The 26,732-nt window shown below is 39.8% G+C and overlaps 1 protein-coding gene across 1 annotated transcript in view; it reads left to right on the top strand.

Moving 5' to 3' along the window:
* LRBA (LPS responsive beige-like anchor protein) overlaps positions 1 to 26,732 on the top strand; it is a 357,313-nt gene that overhangs the window by 162,543 nt on the left and 168,038 nt on the right. The window contains 1 exon segment of the mRNA XM_079990486.1: positions 20,638 to 20,762. Within this exon segment, the coding sequence (XP_079846612.1) occupies positions 20,638 to 20,762 (125 nt within the window).

Genomic DNA, 26,732 nt, shown 5'->3' with positions numbered 1-26,732 from the left:
TTAATTTGGTACTTGAATGAAATCACAAACCATCTTCAAAAGCAACCCCATATAGAGTACATTTCAGTACAGAAACCTTGATGTTAACAGATCTATTGTGGCAGTGAGCTCCAATATGAGGCACCACCAGTGAGATGGCCCTGTCCCTGTTCTCACTTTGCTATGGAGTGGAGAGTCATCCTGGTGGTCCAACAGTCTGTATGGTATGAGTTCTTCCTTCAGTTACCCTTGTCTTCAGCTCATTGTGGCTTCCCTGTTACACTAAGCACATTGAATTGAACTCGGAAACTAACCAGCAACTTTGGTCAGATGTGATGTTGTCAAAGTGATAACAATCTCACAGCCATGTTATGAAGCATTTCAAATTCCCAAACTATCTTCAAAGATTGTATAGTGCATTTAAGTACAGTGGTACCTCAGGTTAAGTACTTAATTCGTTCCGGAGGTCTGTACTTAACCTGAAACTGTTCTTAACCTGAAGCACCACTTTAGCTAATGGGGCCTTCTGCTGCCACCGCGCCGCTGGAGCACAATTTCTGTTCTCATCCTGAAGCAAAGTTCTTAACCTGAAGCACTATTTCTGGGTTAGCGGAGTCTGTAACCTGAAGCGTATTTAACCTGAAGCATATGTAACCCAAGGTACCACTATACTCAGTGCCTAGATGTTACCAGAGAGAGGCTGGATAACTGTGTCTGGGCTGTCTGTGTACAAACAGGGAAACATACCTTTAGCCACTAATGACAGTTGGACGTCCAGAGTAAAGTCTATAGCTAAAAAGCTTTTCCAAGCTAGATGCCTGCACTTTAAAGTGGCATCCACCCACACAGGACAAGTTACAAACCGCTTTCCAGAATCATCGTAGAGCTTACCAAGAGAAACTACACATTATCTGGATTAAATATTACTTCATTCACTCTCATCCAGGCCTATACTGTTTCCAGCACAATTTGCAGTGGCATGTAAAGTTTCTCTTTGACCTTATACACATCTTCTGTGGCTCCTGTCCATTGTGCCCCTGCCTCAACTTTTGAGCCAGCGCCATAAGTGTTCAGACGTCACTTTTTGTTTGTTTGTAGGAGTGAATGCTAACAGCAGTAGTCCTGTTTAAAGGGATTTATATACAGGTGCAGAATTGAGATGCTACTTCTGGTTGCTGAGTTCCTTGGGTTAGCAATGATGGAAGACAAATATTGTCCTTTCCCCAGCAGTATTGCTAACTATAACCAGGAAGCCCTTGACCACCGGACACTATGAACCACAGTCACTTCTCCTACACAGGTTCCATTTGCTGTTTCTGCTAGAGTGCTGACATGAAGGACGTTGGAGCTAGTTAGTAAGGTCTCTTAAAAACAATGGGTAATTATTGGATTGTTTAGAATAGGTGTTGACCAATATGCTTTCCATTAAGTGTTCTGATTTAAAGATTGAAGAACTTGCATTGGCAAGATTTGAGAGCACAAGCAGAATATAGCAACCTTTGCCAACCTGGTGCTCTCAAGACATCTTAGACTACAGCTCCCGAGCCAGTACAGCCATGCTGGCTGTGGCTGATAGGAGGTGTAATCCAAAACATCTGGAGGGCACCAGGTTGGGAAAGGTTAGTGTCCAGCGATAAGCCTGATAAAGATAGGCATGTTTAAATATATTTAGTTTGCTGTCTTCTCGCAAAATGTAAATGCTTAAAGTCAGAAATACACATAATCTTCAAAACATACCCCTTTTATGATGGCAATGTTGATTAAGGTGTGCTATGAGACTGATTTTTAATATCTACATGCAGTTACTCTAAGTATGTTTTAGAGGGCATAAGTAACAGGTGGAGAAGTATAAAGGATCACTGTACTTCATATCATTTTCTTGTAACCTTAACACTTCACCATGAACATTATAAATGACTGTTTCTCCTTTAGGAACTGACTTGTTTAGAATGATGTATGAAATAATATGTGCTTTGCATGTCCTGTTTGTAATGATAAAGGTCATATAGTATCATTTACATAATCTCCAGCCAGAAATGAACTCTTGAAATACCTGCTGTATAACATATACATTATCTGAGGTTTAAAACTCTCATTATTCATGAAAGTTAATTTTACAGTGGGTGTGAATGATCTATCTTATGGCTGCTTTTTTGATCATTCTATAAAATAATATGGTGAAAAGCTTGCACAAATAGCAGGAAAACCCGTAAAGAGTGATGCATTTGCCTGACTCTCTGTATACCCGATTGGATCTTGATTGATGGCAATCATTTGTCTTTGTCAAAAAAGGAGAAAAATTCAGACATTGAAATAAGAGTGCTATCAAACTTTCTACAATGGCAGAAAGATTCTATTAATGTGGTCTCAGAGTATTAACTGTCTCTGTTGGGAAATGATAAAGAATGTTAATTTTTTTTTCTTGATCATGTTTAAGTATAAAATGCATTATTTTGTCTCTGTGTTAAGATTAAAAGTGGCATATTTCAAATTTATGATGTGTTGGGGTTCTAAGTTAACCTAAATTAGAAAAAAGAATAGAAAATAGAAAGAAAAAAGCTAAATCCTTCTGATTTCAATTTCTCAGCAAAACAATAAATGCTCAAATAGCATAGTGTCGTAAAATCCTTAATGCTGCATTCCACTTGATACTGTAGCTTTGAAGAGTTACTTCAAAGAACGCTGAGCAAGAACATAAAAAAGAAATAAACAAAATTGGAAAATTTATTATTGGGAATCCTTTTCTGAAAATATCAGACCCAAAGACTAGTAATTAAATAAACTTTAATGTTTTCTTAATTAATGAAACAGCAGTATATAGAAATAAAAATAATCATATTTTGGCATAGTTTAGTTTGAAAAGAAAATGTGAAAATGCACAATAGTATCAGTAGCTGATTACTGTCCATTTTATACAAAAGAAAGCTTTCAAGAAGCTAAAGGATTGCCTCTTTTTTAGACCGGGACAATCATGGAATCATAGACTTATTGAATTGGAAGTTTCTTCTTCTATATATCATAATTTGATGGGAATTCTTTGTCTCAGTTGTAGTTATTCTCAAATTCTATCTAGATTCTTAATGAAAAGATAGGTAGTGAATTAATGAATCTGATTCCTGAAACTTACTGCATCCCCATATCCTGTGCAAATAAATTCTTCTTTAATTTTGTAATTTCAGATCTAAAATGTTTTCTCTAGCATGCTCTTAATTAAGCCATTAGCACTTCTTATTTCTATATCTACAACATTTATATATTGACTATATCCACATTGTAGTTTCCAGTGCTGTCAGTAAAACCAGTTAGTTAAAATGATACAACATTTGAACAGTAAAGCAAATAAAGTATCATAAAAAGAACAAATATACATTCTGACTAGATAATGGAAGCTGACTGTGAATGCAGGGGAAGGGAATTCCATACCTATGGTGTGACTGCTAAGAAGGCCCTTTCCTGAGCCACTACACAGTGCACAACTATTGCTCCTGAGGTCCCAAGTCATTCAGGGCTTTATATGTTAGCATCAATACCTTAAGTTCCTAGTCACTTACAGGCAGTCAGCAGAGATCCTACAAAATAGGTATTGCCTGATTGTGCTCAAAGTACCAGTCATACTCTGGCAGCAGCATTCTGAACTAGCTGCAGTCAGTTGTTATTTTGCTTCTGCTTGATTGAAGCAGCCACAGCACCTATTTTTTATTCTTTCTACAATTCGTGAGACCTTTTATCTTATTTCCTTTCCTTTTACTATCCTTCAAATAAGTAAAATTCAAAGAAAGGCACACACAAAAAATACTTCTTCGCTCCCTCCCCCAGGTGATTTTAAAACAAAATACAACCCCCCCCCCCAAAAAAACTTCTCTCCTTCCCTTTCCCCTCATGGCTGATCATTTTGTGAGGGATTACTGCCTTCTTTGGATTTATCTCTGAAATCAGAGCCGCTTTAGGATCCTGCGTCCTGCTGGGACTGGTGCTTCCTGTTTTACGGCTCCCAGAACACGTCAAAATCTTGTGGCCATTAGAGCTCCCAACCACTGCCATTTTCTCACTGGTTGAGCACAGGACCAGTCTGCCACCTGCACACGCCCATTGGGTGATTGAGCATGGAGCCCACAGAACCCCTGTCTTCCAGTGCTGTAGACCTCCTGGAAATCTCACAAGGCGAAATGAAAGAGGAAGCACATTGAGGCGCCTAGAGCTTCTAACACAGCAGCACAGCTGCAATTGGATAACTGCAAGAGGGAAGCAAGGAGAGCTCATTTCCAAGAGGGCTGGTAGGATCTCAGCCTTCACTTTCCCTGTGGACCCCAGCAGACCCAGCAGCTCTTAGCTCTCCCTTGGGAGGAGCCCCAGACCATAACCATCCAGCTTTCACCCAAGCCTTTCACTCCCCCTCCTCAGAGGAGGAGGATGAATTTGTAGGTTTTCGGGAGGCAACTTATCCTCCTCCCTCACCACCCGCTAGATTGAAAGCTACCTTGTCACAACTGCCTCCCCCAGTATCCACAAGAGTGTTCATTTAATCACCTGAAATTGCACCACAAATCAAGGAAATTCTGATAGGGTCACTAGCAACTGATGTCAATCCACCCCCAACACCTCTACAAGGCACTGTAAGATTAATCTGTATTACTCCTTTGGTCCCAGGATCCTACAGCAGGCCCTCCAATGCTAGCTCAAGTTACACTTTGGACCTGCCCTAATTGGGTAAGCTCTGATGCATCACAATCTAGTGGCCCCATGATGCCAGTAGGTGATAGTACAATTGGCACTCTCCTGAAGTGTAGATCTATACAGCACCATTGGGTCACTGGAACCATTCACTAACATGGACTGCAACGTGCCTCTAATTTTCTTACATGTTCTACGCCCTGTTGGCAATTATTTAGGTTAAATATTTAAGGGGAAAGTGGGCATCTTTACTACTTGTGGCTCTGATTACTATTTGAGCTTGGTGAGTCTGCAAAACTGATTGGGAACAGCCCACTTTCCCAAAGAGTCTTTGTTCCTGCCTTGTGATCATGGTGGAGTCAGTCTAGAGACCCCCATGATGCTGTAGAGATCTACACTTCAAGAAAGTACCAGTTGTACTTTCTCTAAATCTCCCCAATTCAATAGTAGCCCCACTAAGCCTACTAGGAAAAACAGTTGAGCAACTTATAACTTCAAGAAAGGGCAAAAAACAATTAGCATGATGCTAGATTTGTTGCTCATCGAAAGCTAAGGGGACTCATCTCCCACACTTCTCAAACGTGTGGCAGTTTTCAGTCACAGACTCCTGAGTTGTTGTTGGTCTGCAATGCCAATCATCTCCTGCCAGTCTGGCCAGTGATCAGGGATGATGGATCAGTAGTTCAACAACATCTGAGGACTCAAGGTTGAAGAAGGTTGGTGTAGGTGGTGTGCTACACTTTAGGTCAGGGGTCAGCAACCTTTTTCAGCCGTAGGCTGGTCCACCGTCCCTCAGACCATGTGGTGGGCCGGACTATATTTTTTTTGGGGGGGGGATGAATGAATTCCTATGCCCCACAAATAACCCAGAGATGCATTTTAAATAAAAGGACATATTCTACTCATGTAAAAACATGCTGATTCCCAGACCATCCATGGGCCAGATTGAGAAGGTGATTGGGCCCCATCCGGCCCACGGGCCTTAGGTTGCCTACCCCTGCTTTAGGTGGTCCACTATGAAAAAATCATATTGTACAAGGATTGCTATGAATGTTGCAACATAATATTGAGAGAAATGTCACTGCTAAAATTACTTTAATCAGTATATGTTGATCATACCCTGTAATCGGGATACCTTTATGGAAGGGGATTGGAAGCTGTGCAGACTTGCAAGGATTAATTGTAGAGGCTGGACGGTATTATGAAAAGCACTGGTGTAATAATACTTAGCTGTTTGTTGCTGTGATTTGTTGCTTACTCTTACAGCTTCACACATGTATTTCATTTAAAAGTCTAGGAACATTATTCTCTATAAACTGGGTGCCAGTTTAGATGAAAACCATCCCTCTTATGCCAAGTTATAGTCTCTGGGTTGATACTTCAACCAGGGGTAAATTTTAATGGTGCGTGATGCTTAAAATGCACACTGATGGCCTGAAAATATTGTAGCAGAAGATCGGGTTTCATACCAATAATTTTGTCATTTGTGTTTATAGTGGCATGTTGTTATTAAGGTGGACTGCGTATGTACAATAAGCATATGTAACTATTAAAGTTCATATTTCAGATAAATACAGTCAAGGAAATATGCTGCATACCTAATGGATTAATGGTGTATTGTTCTTTTCCCTGATGTTAACTTCCTTTTTAGGAGTATGACTCTGATTAAAATCTAATTGACCAAGTTCTTCTAATATCTGAATTCACTGTAAAGAGAACATTACTCTCACCATTACGTTACTGACTACCAATTGTGAAATCTACGTTAAGCAGCAATGATGCAAGTGAAGCAGCTGAATTTATAGTCCTGGGCTGCTTGTTTATATGCTTGTTTATATGCTTGGGGGTTGCTCCAAATGGAATATTTTGGGTTTCTGTAGGTCCCCCCCTCTAATATATTCTCCTTAAAACTCATTACTTTTTTTTCATCTTAGTAAACTATTTGTTTCTTAAACCTGTGTGGTCTCAGCTTAATGTAAACACCCTTACACTTAGAGCTTTAAATTTTACACTACCTAATGAGGATTGAGGAAAACCCGAGGAAGGTTATTTAAGCTGACTGATGAAAGTGTAGGTTTGTAGAAAATTCATTCCTTTTATCTGGTGGCAACAAGAACCTCAAATGGTGAAAAGGAGGATGCAGACAGAGAGGTACACTCTCTTGTGACCGTGTCTACCTTTACCGGGGGGGCACAGGATTCAGGTGTTTGAGACATGGCCTATCACAGTGGATAACGGCAGTAATCCCAATTTAGAACTCATCCCCATGCTCATAGCAAAACAGTTGCCTCAGAACTTAATGGAGCAACAGACATATATGATTGCTTGTGAGCATTGACTGTATCTATGTTTTCTTGCCCATACTTCTAATTTGTGTATGACATTGCCAATTGGAGCAACGTGGGCAGGGAAGAATAGATGCTAATTGGTGATACATATCTCATGAAGAGAATGCTTGTAGTAGTCATTCTTCCTGCTTGAGGAGGGAGAAGGTTTACCTGCTGTGTGAGAAATGGGGGAAGTTGTTTTGCTTGCTTTTTATTAATTGCTTGCTATTAATGTTGTGACTTAATTTTAAATTCTGAGTATGGAGGCTATGTCTTGGTGCAAATTACCAGTAATAGATTTTAGCATTGAATTCTGAATTCAAACATTTAAATTAAGCTTTGTTACCCAGTTGGTCTATATGGCATAAATGCTACAACTTGTGATAGATTTCGGTTATCTGACTATGCACTATTCTTGTGAAGGATCTCTGGTTTATTCAATGCACAGAATAGATAATGTTAAGGAAATTGACTGAACACTTATAGCAAATGAGGTGGAAGTCTGTAAAATCCATGCATCACTTGAACATAATTTTCCAAGTACATAATGAGTGGCCTGAGGGGACGGCTGTGAGGAAAGGGACCGTGTTCTGATTGAGGCAGTACAACTGAGAATCTGAGTTACAACTCTACCTTTGGTGCATGATTGCTGTGTGATAATAGAGCAAGACATACAATCCAAACTTTTAACAGATGTCTTATAATTGTGCCTATTTTCATGGGGAGCCAACATTCGGCGTCTGTACTTTGTGCAGGTTGCCACAATAACTGTAGCTGACATCCAGTAGAAATGTGCTGTTTCACTTTAAAATAATAACTTCCCTTTTTTTACAGTGGGATGTGGTTATAACTTGTACCCATATTCTTAGATGCTCAAATAATATATCTATGAAAATCTTCCATAAAAATTGTCCCGTTCCCCCCAATTTAATGCTAGAAGAGGTAAATCCTCTCCTTTGAGTACCAGGCAGCATGCCCAAGGTTTTATTGATTTCATTAAAGTTTCCCATAATTTCCCAGAAGGAGGACTTCTTCTAGATTTTAACTTAAGAGTGTATTTACAGAAAGCAGAGCAACTTTCTTCACCTGGGTTGGTGCTGCTTCTATATGATTTGGAATACAATCTTACGAATTGGATGCTGACTGGAAACAAGGGTTTTTGTAGATACCCTCAGAGGCTTGTTTATCTGTTTTTATTTTACTTTCTAGCATTTCCTTTTCTTTGTAAGAGGCTGGGTTGAGGACACATGAAAAGGTGTGTTTTGAATAAGCCCTGAAAGTTGTTCCCCATGGGGCGCGTTTCTTCTCTTTCACTCCAGGTGATGCAAGTAAAATTGCTTTCAGATTCCTTAAGTATATGCATTTAGAGCAACCTTGCCATCTTTGATGGTCATTGCAGAGAGCAGAGCAGAGCTCCTGAAGGAGATACTTTTATTTTTTTATTTTTTGCAACAAACAACCCACAATACTTAAGTATTGCTTGGAAGCATCAGCCATGGCAGCGTGTGTGTCCATCACCAATTTGCTCTTTGTCATTACTGAGTACCTATAGCAGAGGCAGCTAACTGATGGTCCTTTCAATCCACTGCATATGTGGTCACTGCATATGATCCCTGTTTTTGTGGCCACCAAGCCCCCATTTGTCATTAAAATAAATATTATAAGAAGAATGCCATGATGTCAATGTTTCTGTGCACCTCAAACCCTTAATATATATTTTTTTAAAAAACAAAACCATAGGGTTGTTGTGCTTAGAGGAAAACATGGCGTGCCCCACACCAATGCATGCTACCCTGAACTCAGGTGCTCCACCAGATGACACCATCTCTCCTGTTCTGAAAGAAGTTCTGGAGTTGTGCTCCCTCACCTTTCTCTCCACTGATCTATGGTGTATGTCCGCTTATAAAGGATACATTTGTGTATGGATTTGTGGATTATGTGTTGCAATTCCTTAAGGAAAAGTCTAATACTTAGGAAGTAGACATGAATAATGAATAGCTTCTAAGGGGTTCACATGCTATAAAGAACAATGACTCATATTCAAATGCAGGAAGTTGTTTACTCTTATATATGAATGCATATATAAAAGAAGTCCCTCTCTCTCACACACGTGTATACTGAAATCTTCACATAATTATAAATCAGATTTTAATTGGGCCTGATCTTCAAGTCCATGGCACCTCTAAAAGCGTACAGTTTCATAGCTCAGCCACAAATTGTTGTCACACATTATGCTCCTGCATCGTAGTATAGCTGACTCTGTACTTGGTGGGGAGATGGCAAACTGAAGAGGCAGATAAATGTATATACATGTATTTGTTTATTCATAGATGTTTTTACACCAATCTCCAGCTAAACTGCTTTTCAGCTAAAAAGGCTCCCAGAGAAGCTTAAAGATTAAAAAAAGCAAGTCAGTCTCTTCCCTCGGGCTACCAATCTAAAAACACAACACAAAAAAGGGGAGAAAGGAATGGAGGAGGAGGAAGGAAAAAACAAACAACTCAGGCGCCAGATCCTAACACACAGTTCTTATAGCAACCAGCTATGTGACAAATGAGGGAGAAGACCTGAAATTTCTGTTCTCTCAGAGGAGCGGATAGAATAGCCCTGCTTCCCTCCTTGCCCTCTGTTGCAGCCTGATGGAATGGCTGCTGCTAGATGACTATGTAATATAAGGAGTGGATACAGCCCTCTCAGGAAGAACAGCTGTGGGAAGGAAACCTAGGCTCTGGAAAAAGGAATAGTCATCAAAAAACTGGAATATTAAAGAGAAGGATATGTACCATTTTTTTCATCTTTATGCACATGATGCAAGTAATGGATGTGATTGTCAAATATTTGTGTAATTAGTATGCTTTGTGAAAAAAATGTATATTCTAAGGTTGTGTTTGCTTCCCAGCAAATTTCTTCAATGGGTGTACCAAGTACATATCTGTCAACGTTTCCCTGTTTTAAAGAGAAATTCCCTTATTCCGAATAGGATTCCTTGCAAGAAAAGGGAAAAGTTGACAGCTATGACCAAGTAGCTTGACCACTTGTTTGCAGAGGGTGTTTGCAGTACACAGGCACACCTTATAACAGGCTCACAGATTTAAAAATGCCTTATGCATATAAAATGAATGCACAAAGAATTAATCACTACAACATGAAGTCATTGTTTTTGAACTAGCTGTACAATTGTGGATGGGGACTGTATTAGGGCTTGAAAAAGGAAACTGTGGCCCCAGCCTGTGCTTCGGGGGGAAAGCCCTCTATCTGACTTCTTCCTGTTCTAAAACAAACCTTTTGGCATTCTTCCCTTCACCCCCAAAATGAATAAGAATAAATGGACAGTTCTCCCCATGGAATGATGCAGGAAGTGGAGTCCCCAGGGATCTTTACTGTGCTTTATAATTTGCTCATGAGTTATCTAGAGTTAGGGATGAGCAGTCAGGTAACAAAGTTTGCTGATGATATCAATTTGTTCTGGGTGGTTAAAAGAACATGGGATTATGAGGTGCTTCTCTCCACACTGAGCTAATGGGCAGTAAAATGGGAAATGCAATTCAGTATAAGCAAGTGTAAAGTGATGCAAATTAGGGCAAAATAATCCTAAAATATGATGCGGGTGGCACTGTGGTCTAAACCACAGAGCCTAGGGCTTGCCAATCAGAAGGTCGGCGGTTCGAATCCCCGCGACGGGCTGAGCTCTCATTGCTTGGTCCCAGCTCCTGCTAACCTAGCAGTTTGAAAGCATGTCAAGTGCAAGTAGATAAATAGGTACCGCTCTGGCGGGAAGGTAAATGGTGTTTCCATGTGTAGCTCTGGTTCACCAGAAGTAGCTTAGTCATGCTGGCCACGTGACCCAGAAGCTGTCTGCAGACAAACGCTGGCTCCCTCGGCCAGTAAAGCGAGATGAGCGCCGCAACCCCAGAGTCATCTGTGACTGGACTTAATAGTCAGGGGTCCCTTTACCTTTTAATCCTAAAATATATTATGGAGCTGGAATATGTTCAGAAAAGGACAACTAAAAAGAACAAGGGGGTGGAGCAAGTGCCCTTTGAGGAAAGATTACAACATTTGGGGCTTTTAATTTAGGAAAAACCAAGTGAATAAGGTGGGGAGTCATTCTGTGGTATGGAGAAAGTGGATATGTTTTTCTCTCTCTTTCATAATACTAGAATTCAGGGCAGTTAAAAGAAGGTAAACATGGGAACATTCCAGGCAGAAAAAAGAAGGTACTTCTTCAGGCAACACAGGTAGTAATGACCATCAACTTGGATGGCTATAAAAGCGGACCAAGGCTATCAATAGTGTCTAGCCACTGTAGCTATGGTCTAGCCGCTGTGGGAGGCATTATGCCTCTACCAGTTCCTGGGAATCCCAAGCATGGAAGTGCTCTTGTTCTCAGGCCCTGCTTATGAGATTCCAATAGGTGCCTTGTTGGTCACTGTGAGAACAGGATTCTGGACTAGATGGGCCTTTCACCTGATCCAGCTGGGGGACTTTTCTTCATATCACAGCTGCATAGTTGATTCAGATTGAATAGTCTTCCACTACACGTGTATGGGTGCTGCACACAGAAGGCACTTAAAGTACAAGCAATGTACTGGTTAAATTTTTATAATTAGGCTGCTTAAATTTTCACCACAGAATCTTCCAGAACTAGTGTGTCAATTCTGTTGCGCCAAAAAGGGGATGCCTCTGTCTTCCTTGTTCATTGTGATAGTAATTTTGATTACATGTGTTCTTGCCTACAAGATGCATGAAGTTTGAAGTTTGATGCTGAGTATTTATACCCATAGGGATGGAAGTTAAGTGAAGTTTAAAAGGTGAAAACTAAAGACATGAATAGCTGGGTTGTGAATCACCTTTTTCCAGGATTGATGGCAAATCATCCAAAGAGTTGGAAGCTGTAGGTAGCAATAAGAAGTGATCTGTCTTTTCTTTTTGCTAGGCCTGTACTCTAGTAAATCTTTCTAGAGAACCAGTCAGGCCTTATTTATCTTTGTTTTCACGTCACTTGAAAAGATACTGCAGGTTCAATATTTTGCAAATAAGGTCTATACATAATGGCTTAAATAGAGTTAAGTTTGCTTAAATTCATTGAAATCAATGGGATTAAGCCTGACTATCTGTTCATTGGATTGAGGCCAAATGTGCTTACCCTGGTACCTATTAATAAATACTGTGTTGACTACCTGAAAGGTTCTATGTAAATTAGTTTGACAGCATGGAAATTTATTTTTCTCATAATTATATGTTGGTTCTGCATTCAACTGCATAGTCTCTAAAGGCTTCAGTAAAAGAATTGTGTGAAGCTTACAAAATGTTTTACACCATGAAACACTCTATTTCCATTAAGATGGTCTAGAGATGGGTAGCCTCTACTTTATTTATGGCCACTGCTTGATAAATGGCTGAGGTTTTAGTTAGTATTCTCCATCTCTATCTGCATGAAAGCACAACACATTTCAGTTCACGAGATAGAAGAGAATGCTTTATCTCATGATGCCCTCTAATACCTCGATGTTATTTCATCTAGATTTATGTTCAAAGTAAAGCCTTATTGGAACTTGAGCACTTTTATCTTTCAATTTAAAATCAAGTGCATAATACATTGCTAACGGAGGGCAGGCAGACCATTTATTTCTCTTGTAGTTAAGATCCAGATAGAATTTTATTTTGTTTTCAGTTGCTGAAATCAGTGGGGGGAAAGGAAAGATGCTTAGACTTTAAAATTCCAAAATCCTTCATAGTATATTGCTTCAAACTTATAAAAGACAGCCTTGTGGTTTTTATTTTTTATTTTTTGCTGTTGAACTTACCAGATATAAAAAAAAAGTTGCCCAAACCTTTAAATATAACCATTCATCATTAAAATACACAATAAATGAATAATTTAATGAGGGGACTTGGGTTGAGAGATCAAAGGAATGCCTTTGTAAATAAGTGTGTCTTCAAAAGGTGTTACCATAACATAATTTTACAAGTGTAAATGACTATGAAATCCTCCTACCATGCACCTTGCAATAGTGCAGTTTGGAAGTACAGGAATCTGCTTTGGGCGAAACAAATTCAGTCAAAACCATGACTGTGGCAGTGCGCAAATATTTCTGTAATTTTAGCAGCTGTTTGTCTTGGAAATTAATTACAATTAAAGTGTGGTTCTCCATAGACAAGAATTTGTTCCACAAATAATCATTTCTTCTAACATGATGACATTTTGTGATTGATTTTAGTAGTACCAGGCTGAATAGCAGCTTTGCCATCTAACTTCTGGAATTAACACTTTTGATAATTCATACAATTCATAATTCATATAGCATTTAGTATTCATTGCAAAAGGGTTTTTTTTGCTCTTACCAAAACCAAATCAGTTGCCTGCTTCTCTGGTCACCTTCTGTCAAGGTGCTCTTTGCTTATGTCCAAGCTGGATATTGGGGTGATATACACCATGCATTATGGGATACATAGTGCTGCTGATGTACAGTATTTGGATGAGTGGGTCATTTAAAGCACAACATGCATAGGAAGGAAAGGACCTCCTCTCTCCCTCACCATTTATTCTTGCTTGGGCTCAAAATAACACCCACTGGGAGAAAAATGTCTGGGGAAATAGATCCCCACACAGGAGACACAAAGCAAAGAAGGGACAAGAGTAGAGAAGGTTCAAGGGCAAGAGGAAAAGGGACTTCAAGGACTATGCTAGCTTCTCCTTTTGCAGCTCTACCAGAGGAACCCTCTGTTTCATCCAAGTCCATAGCCCAGGAGCCCTAGACAGGCACCCTGCCCCTGGGTGAGGTCAGTCCCACCCACCAAGATGTGAGACATCAACTTTCCATCAGCTCTGGGCTTCATACCCAGCTAGGGTGCCAGGACACATGCAATAGGTTGGGATTTCCAGATATGGACAGCAATAGGGAGGAAGCATGGAGCAGCCTACCTGCTGTTGTGTGTGGGATTGATTCACCTGGGAGCTTTCATTGACATACTGACTTTGCAGCTGATTTGGAGGATCCATCCACAACCTCCCTAATATATATATATATATATATATATATATATATATATATATTGGGGGGGGGTGTAGGCAGAACCACCTTCACATAGGGTCCTCACCTAGTCTGTGTATGTGTGAGCAGAGGAGATGGCTGGAGCTTGGAGCAGCAAACACTCCCAAACTGCTCAATGACTGTTTAAAGAAGATAATCCTATCTACATCATTTTTGGCAGACTTTTTGTTTGGCTTGCAGCCACTTTAATGCCAGGAGTATGACAGCAAACACCCTGAAAGGGTGGGATATTTGGCTAAGGAACTGAGGGGTGAACCTAGTGTCCCAGGCCAGGTTGAGCAGCTCCAAGTTTGACGTGGGGTAGCTGTTTGGGGAGCCTTTGGAGGTGATCTTGGTGGAGACCAAGGTCAAGAAGAAGGCCCTCCCCATGGCTAAGAAGGGTGAGATGAGGCATCCTAAGGGCTTGAGGAAGAGCATGTCTATGTGCACCATATTGAGGTGCCTTACAGAGTATAGGCTTACAAGGCACTGGAGAAGTCACTCCGAGTGAGCATCACCACCCACTCTCTTTGGCGTTCAGCTGTTTATGTGGCCCTTAGGGAAAGCTGCATATTCCTAGATATATGCAAGGCTCCAATGTGGGCATCAGTCTGCACTATAAAATCAGTGCAGTTCCTGAGTTAAGACATCTCTCATTCTCAGGATTGTTTCCCTGAGTTGGCACTGCTCACCTACATCCTGAAGGTACATAATGTTATTTGGGATTCCCTGTCAGTTAGAAAACAGAAATTCTTGCAGTAAATTGGGATTCCGGAGGGCATTCCTCCCTGCCCTGGGTCCCAGGGACTTTGGGGTGGGATAGTTCCTTACAGCTTCTGCTGCTGCACATGTAGAAGAGGTCGTTTGAGCATCTTGTAGTTTCTGTTCCAATTCCTAACCCCACTTTGGCCATCTGTTCTTGGTCTCAGCTCCCAAACTGGGGGATGGTCCTCCCCCCCCCCCATGAGGCTGTTCTAGCCAAAGTAGGTGTCCAGGGGGTGCTGTCCAGGGGGGAGAGCCAGTGTGGTGTAGTGGTTAAGAGCGGTAGTCTCGTAATCTGGGGAACCGGGTTCGCGTCTCCACTCCTCCACATGCAGCTGCTGAGTGACCTTGGGCCAGTCACACTTCTTTGAAGTCTCTCAGCCCCACTCACCTCACAGAGTGTTTGTTGTGGGGGAGGAAGGGAAAGGAGAATGTGAGCCGCTTTGAGACTCCTTTGGGTAGTGATAAAGCGGGATATCAAATCCAAACTACTACTACTACTACTACTACTCTTCTTCTTCTTCTTCTTCTTCTTCTTCTTCTTCTTCTTCTCTGCCACCCCTTGAGAACAGCAATTCACAGTGAGAATTCCCATTTTCTCCATATGAGCTTTGAAGGGATTATGTTTTGCAGTCAATTGGCACAAACTTTTCTTCTTCTTCTTATTCACCCCACCCATCTGACTGTGTTTCCCCAGCCACTCTGGGTGGCTTACAGTACATATAAAAACATTGTAGAGTAGTACACATGTTCTACTACTCTAGCATCTCGTCATCCCCTTAGGCACTTCTGATACTTTCAGATATGCCTAAGGTAACATTTTGAGAACGTTTATTGGATGATAATCATAACTGAATCTGTTACGAGAATAATTAATAGTCTCAACTTCTAGAGCTGTCAGTCAGATACTTTCTTCAGCAGCACAAAACTCACACTCATGACCAGGCATAAGCAAACATTTTACCTGCATGATGTATTTAACCTCCAGCCCAGGAAACACGAGATGTTTTTCTTTTGAACAGGCATCTTGTGAAATGAGCTCCAGACTAGTCTCCTGTTTTCATTACAGCATGTGGTTTATTAAGGCTACTGCACTGTACTTTCTGTCTGGTTTTCTGTTTTGCAAAATTGCGCTTCACACAGATAGAGTTTTACCTTTTACAACAGTTCTAGCTTAGGCATTGCAGCAGCAGTATGTTTTTGGATTGTACTGACTTCTGTGAAATACTAGCTTTGGTTTGGTCACTCCTCATAAAAGTCATACAATTTTAGGTTGTTCTCAGAAGTTTTGCGTGATTCAAAGTAAACAGCAGCCTAATCTGTGCACTTCATGGCTAGTCTGCATTTTTGTTGTTGCCCATTCTCATAAATACCTTTTCTCCCTACACAACTGTAGCCATTGTCCCTTTCCTGTACTTTTATAAGTAAAACCAATTCCACAAGAAACTAATATTGCGATTCTCTACCACGTAGTCACCGATAGTTGCAGACTGTTTCTATATCCTTGTTCACCCACACTGTATAAGTGTTGTTGTTGTTGTTATTGTTGTTGTTGTTGTAAAAGAAGAAGAAGAGAAGAAGAGTTTGGATTTGATATCCCGCCTTTCACTCCCTTTAAGGAGTCTCAAAGCGGCTAACATTCTCCTTTCCCTTCCTCCCCCACAACAAACACTCTGTGAGGTGAGTGGGGCTGAGAGACTTCAAAGAAGTGTGACTGGCCCAAGGTCACCCAGCAGCTGCATGTGGAGGAGTGGAGACGCGAACCCAGTTCCCCAGGTTACAAGACTACCGCTCTTAACCACTACACCACACTGGACCTCCTTCCTGTGAAAGAGAAGAATTATTGATAATTCCTAAATCTGAAACCTGAATCAGATATAAATCAGAAATAAATATATTGTGGTGCCCCATCTCTACCCAACAAGGCATCTGGTTCCAACTCCTGTGTCATTTTGGTGTAAGAAAAGGGCCTTTTTTAAAATTTCCAAGGTCTTCTAAATATTGCTTGACTTTGTTTTGACTCTGTTTCTGTTGTGTTTTTATACTGTTTTAATATATTTTAATTTGTTGCCGAAATGTTGGGGTGTGCTTGTTGTATTGCTCTGAATTATTTATGAGCACCGTGAGAGTGGTAAAATAGAGTATATTGGGCTATGAATACATAAATAAATAAAAAATATTGGCTAAGCATAGAAGTGATGAACCAATTCGCTTGCTACCACCTCTTTTATTTCCCTAGTTCCTCAATCTGCTATGGATAGTACCCAACCCCTTTCCATCTCTGGCAAGTGTCTGTCTACTACTTTCCTTCCAGATTAAAAATCCTTTCTCTTCCTAGAAGTGACTGACTCCCATTCACTTGCCAATGCAAGCTCTTGCATCTCATGCTGGTTTGTACTTTCTGTTTTATCGAGCAATGTGTTGGTCCTGAACATTTAGCTGCAAGCAAAGATAGAAGGCATAGATATGAGAGACAGGTAAAGTGGAGTTGTGCTGATGCTGTCTGTTGCCTGACCATCATTTCATAGCAAGCACGTGACACTGAGAAACTTTAGAAGAGGTTGGCAGTAATTCACAGTCCTTCACAATATCTTTTTCATTCTGAATATCTAATCTAACCTTTTTGTAAAACTTAATAGCTCTGTTAGAAAAACATATAACCACAGCTCTAGCACAACAAAGGAAAGCACTGATATATTTTAGCTGTTTTTATTTTTATGCACAATCATCAGGTAAACACAAGAGGTTTAATTTTGTGTCATTTACCGTATTTTTTCGCTCTATAGGACGCACTTTTCCCCCTCCAAAAATTAAGGGGAAATGTGTGTGCGTCCTATGGAGCGAATGCAGGCTCCTTGGCTTCAGCGATAGCAACGCAAAGCCTCCGAAGTGCAGAGGAAGTGCTCCCTCCGCGCTCCGGATGCTTTGCGTTGCTTTCGCTGAAGCCTGGAGAGCGAGAGGGGTAGGTGCGCACCGACCCCTCTCACTCTCCAGGCTTCAGGGATAGCCGCCTGAAGCCTTCGGAGTGCAGCGCGAGTTCCCGCTGCGCTCCGGAGGCTTCAGGTTCCTTTCGCTGAAGATGGGAGAGCAAGACTCTCCTGGCTTCAGCAGAGAAGGAGAGCTGCACAGTGCTTCTTCATCCAGGAGGAGAAATGGAAGGGGCTCCATTTCTCTTTCCACTTCACTGAAGGGACGCTGAGCAGAGAGGGGGAGAATTTTATTTCTTGTTCTCCCCCTCTAAAACAAGGTGCATCCTATGGTCGGGTGCGTTCTATAGAGCGAAAAATACAGTAATTGTCCAAGTAGAATTGAGGTTGTGTGCTTCCTGTGGTGGCAAATGCAGTAAAAGGGTATGGCTGTTTCATGAAATACTGTCCAACTTCTGTTGAAACTAAGTTGCTTATTTTCATAAGAACACTTGACCTGCTACTGAATTCATGATATTCCCTTTCATGGTTCAACATTTAATAAATCTTATCCAGTGAAAGTGTTTATTTTTAATGTTATACTATTCTAGAAATGATTCTCTGTGTCCAGGGACAGTTTTTTTCCCTAATGCAGATGTCCTAAAACACATCCTGTACTTCAGTGTCATTATACATTAACTAATTAAGGCAAACGTGAGCTATCATCTAATGAGGCAGGATGGGGCACTAAAGATGGTGAATTTTCCAGAAATGTTCATGTCTCGCTGCATGGTTGCATCTACTTTTACTTTTGACATAGCTGCTTCACATGTTGCAATTACAGCCAGAAAAAACAGCATTGTTTAATTTAATCAAAAGTGCAGAAAGATGAATGGATGGCATGAATAATTTACAATCTTTGCATAATACTGCAGTGCAGAGAACTGGAAGGATTGATGACCAAAGCAGTTAACAAATTTTAGAAGCCTCCATTAGCTTTTCATTGTCATATGTTTGTGGCACTGGATACAATAAGGTTTGCAAGAGATCTCAGTCTAAGGGACTAATTACTTGTGCCGATTGCCATACTGATGAATAGACTCTCATTGTATCATTCCCCTGAAAATGAGGAGCAGTTTGTGATTCACGACTCTATCCTACTTGATATTTGATAGTAATTTTAACAGATAAATGAAGGAAGGCAGAATGATGAAGTGGCTATCCATGCTCCATGACTATCAAATGCATACACATAACCAGCTGCGTTCTGCCTTTTTTTTGTAATCGCTAATGGAGAATTTTAAGTTATTAATCACGCTTTGAGCAAATGTAGCTTTTTCTTATGCATATAACTGTGCTTTTATAAATTCTACAGGAAATAAGTTCCTCAATTCTGTGTATGTTTAAAAATAGTAAAAATGCAATGCAGAGCATTCAGTTAAGATGGATTCAAATAATACCTGAACTGAATTTATTAATGAAAATTCACATTTTGCATGTATTATTTTTTGTACAATGCGTTATTATCGAATGTGGACTTTAAAAAGAATTAATGGCTCTAACTGTGTAGTAGGCTTGTAGCTCTTCTTTTAGATAGCTAGATTCACTCTAACAAAAATTATTTTCTCTTTCTGGAGTCTAAATAATTAAAGAAGGGAATACAGATATTGTGTGTCCAATCATTTGTAATCTATAAATTAATCAGACCTATTAATTTGTCAGAGTTGTCAGATATACAGTGATTATTAGCTCATGAAAAGAAATGAGATTATAGTTTGTAGTGTTGGTTTGCCATTCTTGGAGGAGCCATTCTTGAAGGAGCCATTCTTTTATAAATAAAATTCTAATTTTGTAATTGGAGCATGCAGATGTTGGCTGTAGATCTCTAGTGTTATTCCTGTAGGCTTTATTACTTTACATATAATACAATGTATTTGCATATATAGGTATGAACATGCACCTGAATTTGCTGTTTTTGCAGTTTTTAATGGTTAATATACAGTTTTACAGCACACTCGCTCATGATCACATAACAAGATAGGAACTGGAATTTATATATAGCCATATTAAAACTATCTATGCGTATTTGAATAATACAGTGTGGAAAATAACAAGTGTGATAGAACCTTTTTCTAAATGTAAATTTTAAAAAGTATACCTTCGATATTGTGCACTGTAACATGCAGTTCTTAATTAAATGGAAACATGCAGCTACATAAAACAGAAATCCAATCAGATTTGTTTGAAAATAGATTGCTGTTTTACTCTCCTGGAATGGTTTATTTAAAAACAGGAAATGGAAACGAAATGTATTTTCTTGTGTTGTTCTAAGCCTCAGGGGCTAAAAGTAATGAATATTTTAAGAGATTATTTTAATTAAATTCCTGCACATCTAAACCGAGTAATATTTTATTATCACATGCATAATCATGTAACAGAAGTATTCATTAAAGTTAACACTTTCTTGACCAAGAATTTGTGGTATGATTTACTGACCTTGTGCAAAAAGGCACAAATTAGGAAGAAAAATGAAGGGGGACAGACTTTGATTAATATAGGTAATGCTATACCATATTTATAATAGCCTGTTCCCTATTCTGGTTTATAAATGCAGTCACTGAGAAAGGTGCCCTGCTGAGGCTGAAATGAGGCTGAAATCGGAGCACATGCCACTAGAGTGTGGGGAAACTGATCACACTGTCAGCAATTCATTTCAAAATGATGTATTTAGTGCTCATTTCACCTTCCGGGGGGGGGGGGAGGGAAAGGAGTTCCTCAGACTGGAAGGTGATATTGTTATTTTCAAGGACATACCTAAGTTTTAAGATCGCAGAAAAGGGCTTAGGGTGCTTTTTTGAAAAAGAAAAAGAGCAAACAAGGAAAGCTTTATGCAGAAATTCAGTGCTACCATGCTGTTTGATAATTGCTAACATATGTGGTTCCTCTGTTTCATTGTAGTCGTCCTCGTGAGTTCTGGCGCCTTGACTACTGGGAAGATGACTTGCGGCGCCGGCGACGATTTGTGCGTAACCCCCTTGGATCGACACATCCTGAAGCGACGTTAAAAACAGCCATAGACCATGGTCAGTGTAAAATCTGCTTCTTGACAATAGCAGCAGGTACAGTGCATGGCAATGGAGCTTTAAGCTCCAGTCATCTGAGAGGAGGTGAAACACTCTCACATTCAGAGGTCCCTTAAGTTTCTTTCCCTGACCTGTGCATTTCAAGACCTAATTATATCTTAATGGCATCTCCCTGTACGAATCCTTTGCATAGGAGGCTGAACTTAGCAGTGATTTGAGAGAAAGGTAGAAGATTCCTTTATTCCCTTCGTATGGTTTTGTGACAAATTACCTTACATGAACTGTAGCAGTATGAGCAAGGCATATTTTCCCTTTGAAAAAATCCCCACTGATTATTTTAATTAATGTCAGCAGAATATGAAGACTGTGTACAGAGCTTACTATATTTTCAGGAACCCTGTTTAATTCTCCTACATGTTAGCTCATTTTGTCTTAATTGAAGTAATGCAAACCAGAGAACATGTATTCTCCAAATCAGAAATACATTAGAAGAATATATACTATGTTTAAAGGTAGTTATTTATCTGTAATTATTTTAAAACTCAGTATTACCATGTGTTATGCCTTCCTATAAAAATGAGCCAAATCAAACAAATTATACTGAAAATTAGTTTAAAACTGAGATTTAATATTTCTTATTACAAATACTTTGGAAGTGAATATTAGCGCAAGGGGCAAGTTACCAAACTCTCATTGAATAGTTCTTTCCCATTTTCCAATTTAACTCACATTTTCTTTTCTTTTTTTTAAAAATGGTAATTTCTATTTGAAATTATGTTAGTGTTGTATGGGTGTCTAGGAAGGCAACATAATTTGGAAAGTTTGTTCTGGGCCAAGCATCTTAACCTCTTGCACTAATGTCTTCAAATATGTCAGCAACTATAATGCCAAATATGACGTAAGTCCTTTGAAATAAATGACCAAACAGGGAAGAGTCAATAATGTGATCTAATCACAATGGTCTTAGATCCTCTCATCTTCTGCTAAAGAAGAAAGGGAGAAATGAGATGTTGAATTAATTAAGCTTCTTCTGCTTTGAAACTGCTTGTATATTTTGTTCTACTGTACACTAAAGGCTTCAAGAGTGCAAATTGTCTTTGTTTCTATATACTTAGCTTTAGTAAAGCTTGATACTTTAGTAAAGCTGATACACCTTCTCATATTTGCAATAATTAACTGCCAACATTTAATTTCAAGTTTTCTAATGTGGCTCAGTTGCACACTTTATGAAATACTTTAACCATTCATATTAAAGAACAATTAATATTTTAGTCATTTTTAAATATTCATTTGTCTCCTTATTGTTAAAAGCAATGCAGTGTGCAATATTATAGTAGCAATAATCCAACTGGATAATACTTCTGAAGAATGCAGAAATTGTTTTTCAGACAGTCTTAAAAACTAAAATTTCTTTTTTTTAATAATATTTATTAAAGATTTTCAAATATAACAAAAAAAAAAAGAAAAACATCCAAATTTAAGGCCTTATTTTCAGTATCATCTTTCTAGGACTTCCCCCTCCCCACCCCCTCTTGTATTCCAATTCTTTCAAATAGATTCAACAAATTCTTACCCCAAATTTTAAAATTATTATCATTAACCCAATTTAAAAAGTATTTTCCCATCCCCTGAAATCGACCTGTTCCCTTCCACGAGTTCCCCTCTTTGATATGAGATACAGATTAACATAAAAGAATTAAAAAAGAATAAGATATAATTTAACACCCTTTGGATTCCAAATTTCCCTCCCCCCTTTCCCGGTTGCGTTTCCCATGTCCATCAATATCCACTGTCTCCTGGAGTCCCCACATCTAAAACCATAATCTAAGCCATAATCCTTCACCAGTCCGCTTTGCCGTCTTTTTAATAATCTTTGCCATCTTTTAATCATCTTTAATTTCAAATGTCCAATCTTAGAAAGGGTCTATCTTCCACCTTTGTCCAGTTCTTGTTTTTCTTGTTGTTCTTTGTTGTTCTCTCTTCTCCTCTCTTTTTTTCCCCCCCTGCTCTCCTGCAGAAATGTTCTAATTCCAAAAAGCTTGTAATTCCTCTACAGAGGCTTTGTTATTCAGGAACAAACCATTACGTCAAGTCCCTTCCATTCTTCAATAGATAAATCTATTGTCTCCTTTAGTGTGTAGACCTCTGTAGACAAAATAGTGTTCCATTTCTGCAGTTTCCCAGGAGATAAAATGTCTGATTCAAATTCCATGCCAGCGATACTTGTAATAACCCGCAGCTCCTCTAGAGGGATTATAGTAACTCAGTTTCATTCCCGATCTCACCCACCAGTCAAAGTAACTTATTATTCCTTATTTTAAACAGTTTATGTCCAATTTATAACAAATGTAGCCAGCAAAGTCCTCGTAACAAAGTTCTCTTTTTGTTCTCAGTTTGGCAGCTCCTTTGACAGCTGTCAAAACCTCTATTTCTCCTCTCCAGGCGCTCTCACGGATCGCTCCCGGGGCTTCCGGGGGGGGGGTTGTATTTTAATTCACATTCCACTCTTCTCCTCCAGCCCAGCTTATAATTTTCCATCGCGAAATTAATATCTTTATCAAAAGAAAAGGTTGCGCTCGATCTTAGTTGTCAGGTCCTTTGCTTTAGCTCTCTACAACAGGGGGGAGGTTGACTTCCTTTTTATACCTCCCCCGTTCGCTCCGAATTTAAGAAAAAATTTATTCCCCTTTTTAATCCAAGTTCCAATTACTCACGGGTTGTTCTTTTAAGTCCAGATTTTCAATGGAAGAAGTCAGCGCTCTCCGCCAAATGGCATGCGGCTTCGCTCGGCAGGGGAAGCGGAGGACTCACAGCACCCCCCCCCCTGTCACCCGCTCCGCAGCCTTTAAAAAGGCTCCTTCGCATGGTCGGGGGGGCGCAAACGGTGCCAGCCGAGTCACCATGCCCATGGGTTTCAGCGCCCATGGTTTTTGAGGGTCCCCGCGTCGCCGGCGCGGTAGAATCCAGCCCCTGCCGAGCAGGCTCCCTCCGGAGCTCGGAGGGAGTCCGCCATTCGGCGATGGCGCCAACCCAGAAGTCCTAAAATTTCACTACTGTTTGTCATAGTCACATGTGACAAACACTCTTACATTGCATACATTGGGAATGTGCTAAGTTCTGTAGAATGGTACAGGTGACAAAAATAGTGTACTGTACAATCTGTCATTTCTCACTGTAGTTATTGTACAAAATGGCCAACCATATGCACCAGTTATAATACAGTCCAATAAGTGAATTGCTTCAAAGGGAGTTGAGTGAGTAGAATAAGTACCAGCCCTGTGATAGGTCTTCTGATCTCAGTTGCCATCATCAAGATTAAACATAGCTTTTTGAATCAGAGAAAGTAAAGAACACTATTAAGGCAACTATTTATTTATTTGGACCTGTCTAATTCTTGGGGCTCAGTGTAAGTAACAGCAAGCAAATATTTAAAAAATAAAATAAAATAAAACGAAGCAGCTGAGATCTAACAAACTGCTTAAGTGAGTTCAAGTCTTGTGTGCACTTAGTAAAGTAAAGGTAAAGGGACCCCTGACCATTAGGTCCAGTTGCGGCCGACTCTGGGGTTGCGGCGCTCATCTCGCTTTATTGGCTGAGGGAACTGGCATACAGCTTCCGGGTCATGTGGCCAGCTTGACTAAGCCGCTTCTGGCGAACCAGAGCAGCGCACAGAAATGCCGTTTACATTCCCGCTGGAGCAGTTCCTATTTATCTACTTGCACTTTGACGTGCTTTCGAACTGCTAGGTTGACAGGAGCAGGGACCGAGCAACGGGAGCTCACCCCGTTGCGGGGATTCGAACCGCTGACCTTCTGATTGGCAAGCCCTAGGCTCTGTGGTTTAACCCACAGAGCCACCCGTTTCCTTGTGTGCACTTAGTAGGAAACCCTAATTTCCTTTATAACAGTAGATGTCAATTCTTTTGAGATTCAAATGAACCATAAACACAAGGAACTGTAGATGGTGGCTTGAAAGTCTAAATAATAAGGTTGCCCCATAGTCAAAGAAAGCTTAGTTGTTTCATTATGAGTTTTAGTTGATTATATTGATTGGTTTATTGATTACATTTGCCTGTGAGTAAAACATTGGGTGGGTTCTAATGTGGCTTGTGCACTGGGACTTCTCCTTCCCCTGCTCCCAAATCTGTCCTGTAGGGTTGGGGGGACTGTGGAGCAAATTTAGAGGGGCATGTGGGTTCTGGAGGGGAGAGGAGAGAAACTAAAAATTCCATTGTACTAGTGGATTTGTGTTGTACAACTGGGCAGTCATTAGTTAGTTGCCAATTAGTTACTGAAGCGTGAAGGATATTTTGTTTTGATGATACATGAGTATCCCCTAGCTAGCATTGGAACATGTCTTCTTTAATATAGTTGCTGATCTGCAGTATTTATAAGAATTTGCATTAAAAATAATGGGTTTTTAATTTAAAAAAAAAATTCTTTCTGATTCTTAGAGTTGCATGAAAGTTTTAAAAACTGTGAATTAACCAATCAAACATTGTGACAGAATTTTAACCCAGGCACCATAAACTTGTGCAAAATGAAAACGTCTCAGAGCAGGTTCACAAAATTCTTTTTTCATACAGTCCCTCCATCTACGTGGAGAAAAGTATCATGTGAAATAGCTGTATGTAGATATGTGTTAGAGATATTTCTGTGATTGTGGAGCAGGGTTCTCCATTGTATCAAGACATACTTGAATATAGTTTGAGTAGCAAAAAAAAGTGGAAGGAATTGACCATTTGAAATGGAAGTTATGCACCTTGCAAAGTGCATTCAGGCTAGTGTCTCAGCAGACGTCTATAGCAGGCATGCCCAAACGTTTTTCAAAGAGGGCCAGATTGGATGATCTGAACAACATGCGTTGTTGAACAAAGTTGTTGAGCTTTTTTCTTGGGATTTTACCCCAAAGTTGTTGAGCTTTTGAGCTTTTTTTAGGATTTTACCCCAGGACATATACTGCCACTGAATTTAATTGACCGGTGGGCCAGATTAGGCCCCCGAAAGGGACTTTGGATATGCCTGGCCTTTAGGAAGGGAGTTAGGGAGTTTCATGAAACTGAAACAGTTAACTGAGGATGCTTTTCTACACTGCCTCTGATGTTGGAACTTAGTGCATGGAGGACCTTTACAAGAGGGACCACAGTGGAGTATATGGTAATGTAGAATTGCTATTAAAATGGCACTTTGATAATAAATGAGTATGACATCTTATAGAGATATGATCTGAACTACAATTCTGGTGACCTTCCTTTTGAATCTATGTTCCTGCATTTAGGATGTCACCAACATTCCTGGTGGACTTCTGTTCTTCTGTCCTGTGGTTTCTTTTTAATAATTAATTACAGAGCATTCTATTTCAATTATATACACTCCATTCCAAAATCCATTTATCTCAAAGCAACTGGATTCATACCCGTTTTGTTCAAGGGGGAACAGCTTTGGTTTAATTCCAAGTATTTAAGCGGAACTGGGATGTGGATCAGGCTGATAGTCTTTCCAGTGGGGAATGTTTTCTTTTGTTACACTGTTGAATGATTCCTTTTACTTACGAATTCTGCTTACTTTAGTTTACCTTGTAAACTGCTTTACTTATAAATCCAGAATAAAAATACACAATAATATCTCACAATTAGCATAGTTCATACTAAAACTGGTGTTCTGCATTGTGGCAGAATTCACACTATACAGATTAAATATTGAAACAAAATAAGATGTAATTGTAATCCTGTTTCCATTTAAATAGTGGGTTTTACAATGGATTTCAAATGGGGAAAGGGCTGTTCCCATAGCTCCTACCCAAGAGGATGCAGTCTGTTAAAGTTTACAATTGGAAGAAGTGGAAAAGATTCAAAAACAATCAGAAACCAAGACATAGTAATGCCTAGAGAGCAAAAATCAGCTCTGTTGCAGCCTCATTTATGTATTTCAGTAGCCATCTCTTCAAGGGATTGATTTGATTTGAAGGAGA

This window comes from Podarcis cretensis (genome assembly GCF_951804945.1).
Source record: "Podarcis cretensis genome assembly, chromosome: 9".
Classification (NCBI taxonomy): Eukaryota; Metazoa; Chordata; class Lepidosauria; order Squamata; family Lacertidae; genus Podarcis; species Podarcis cretensis.
This window is presented reverse-complemented; position numbering and strand designations above follow the sequence as displayed.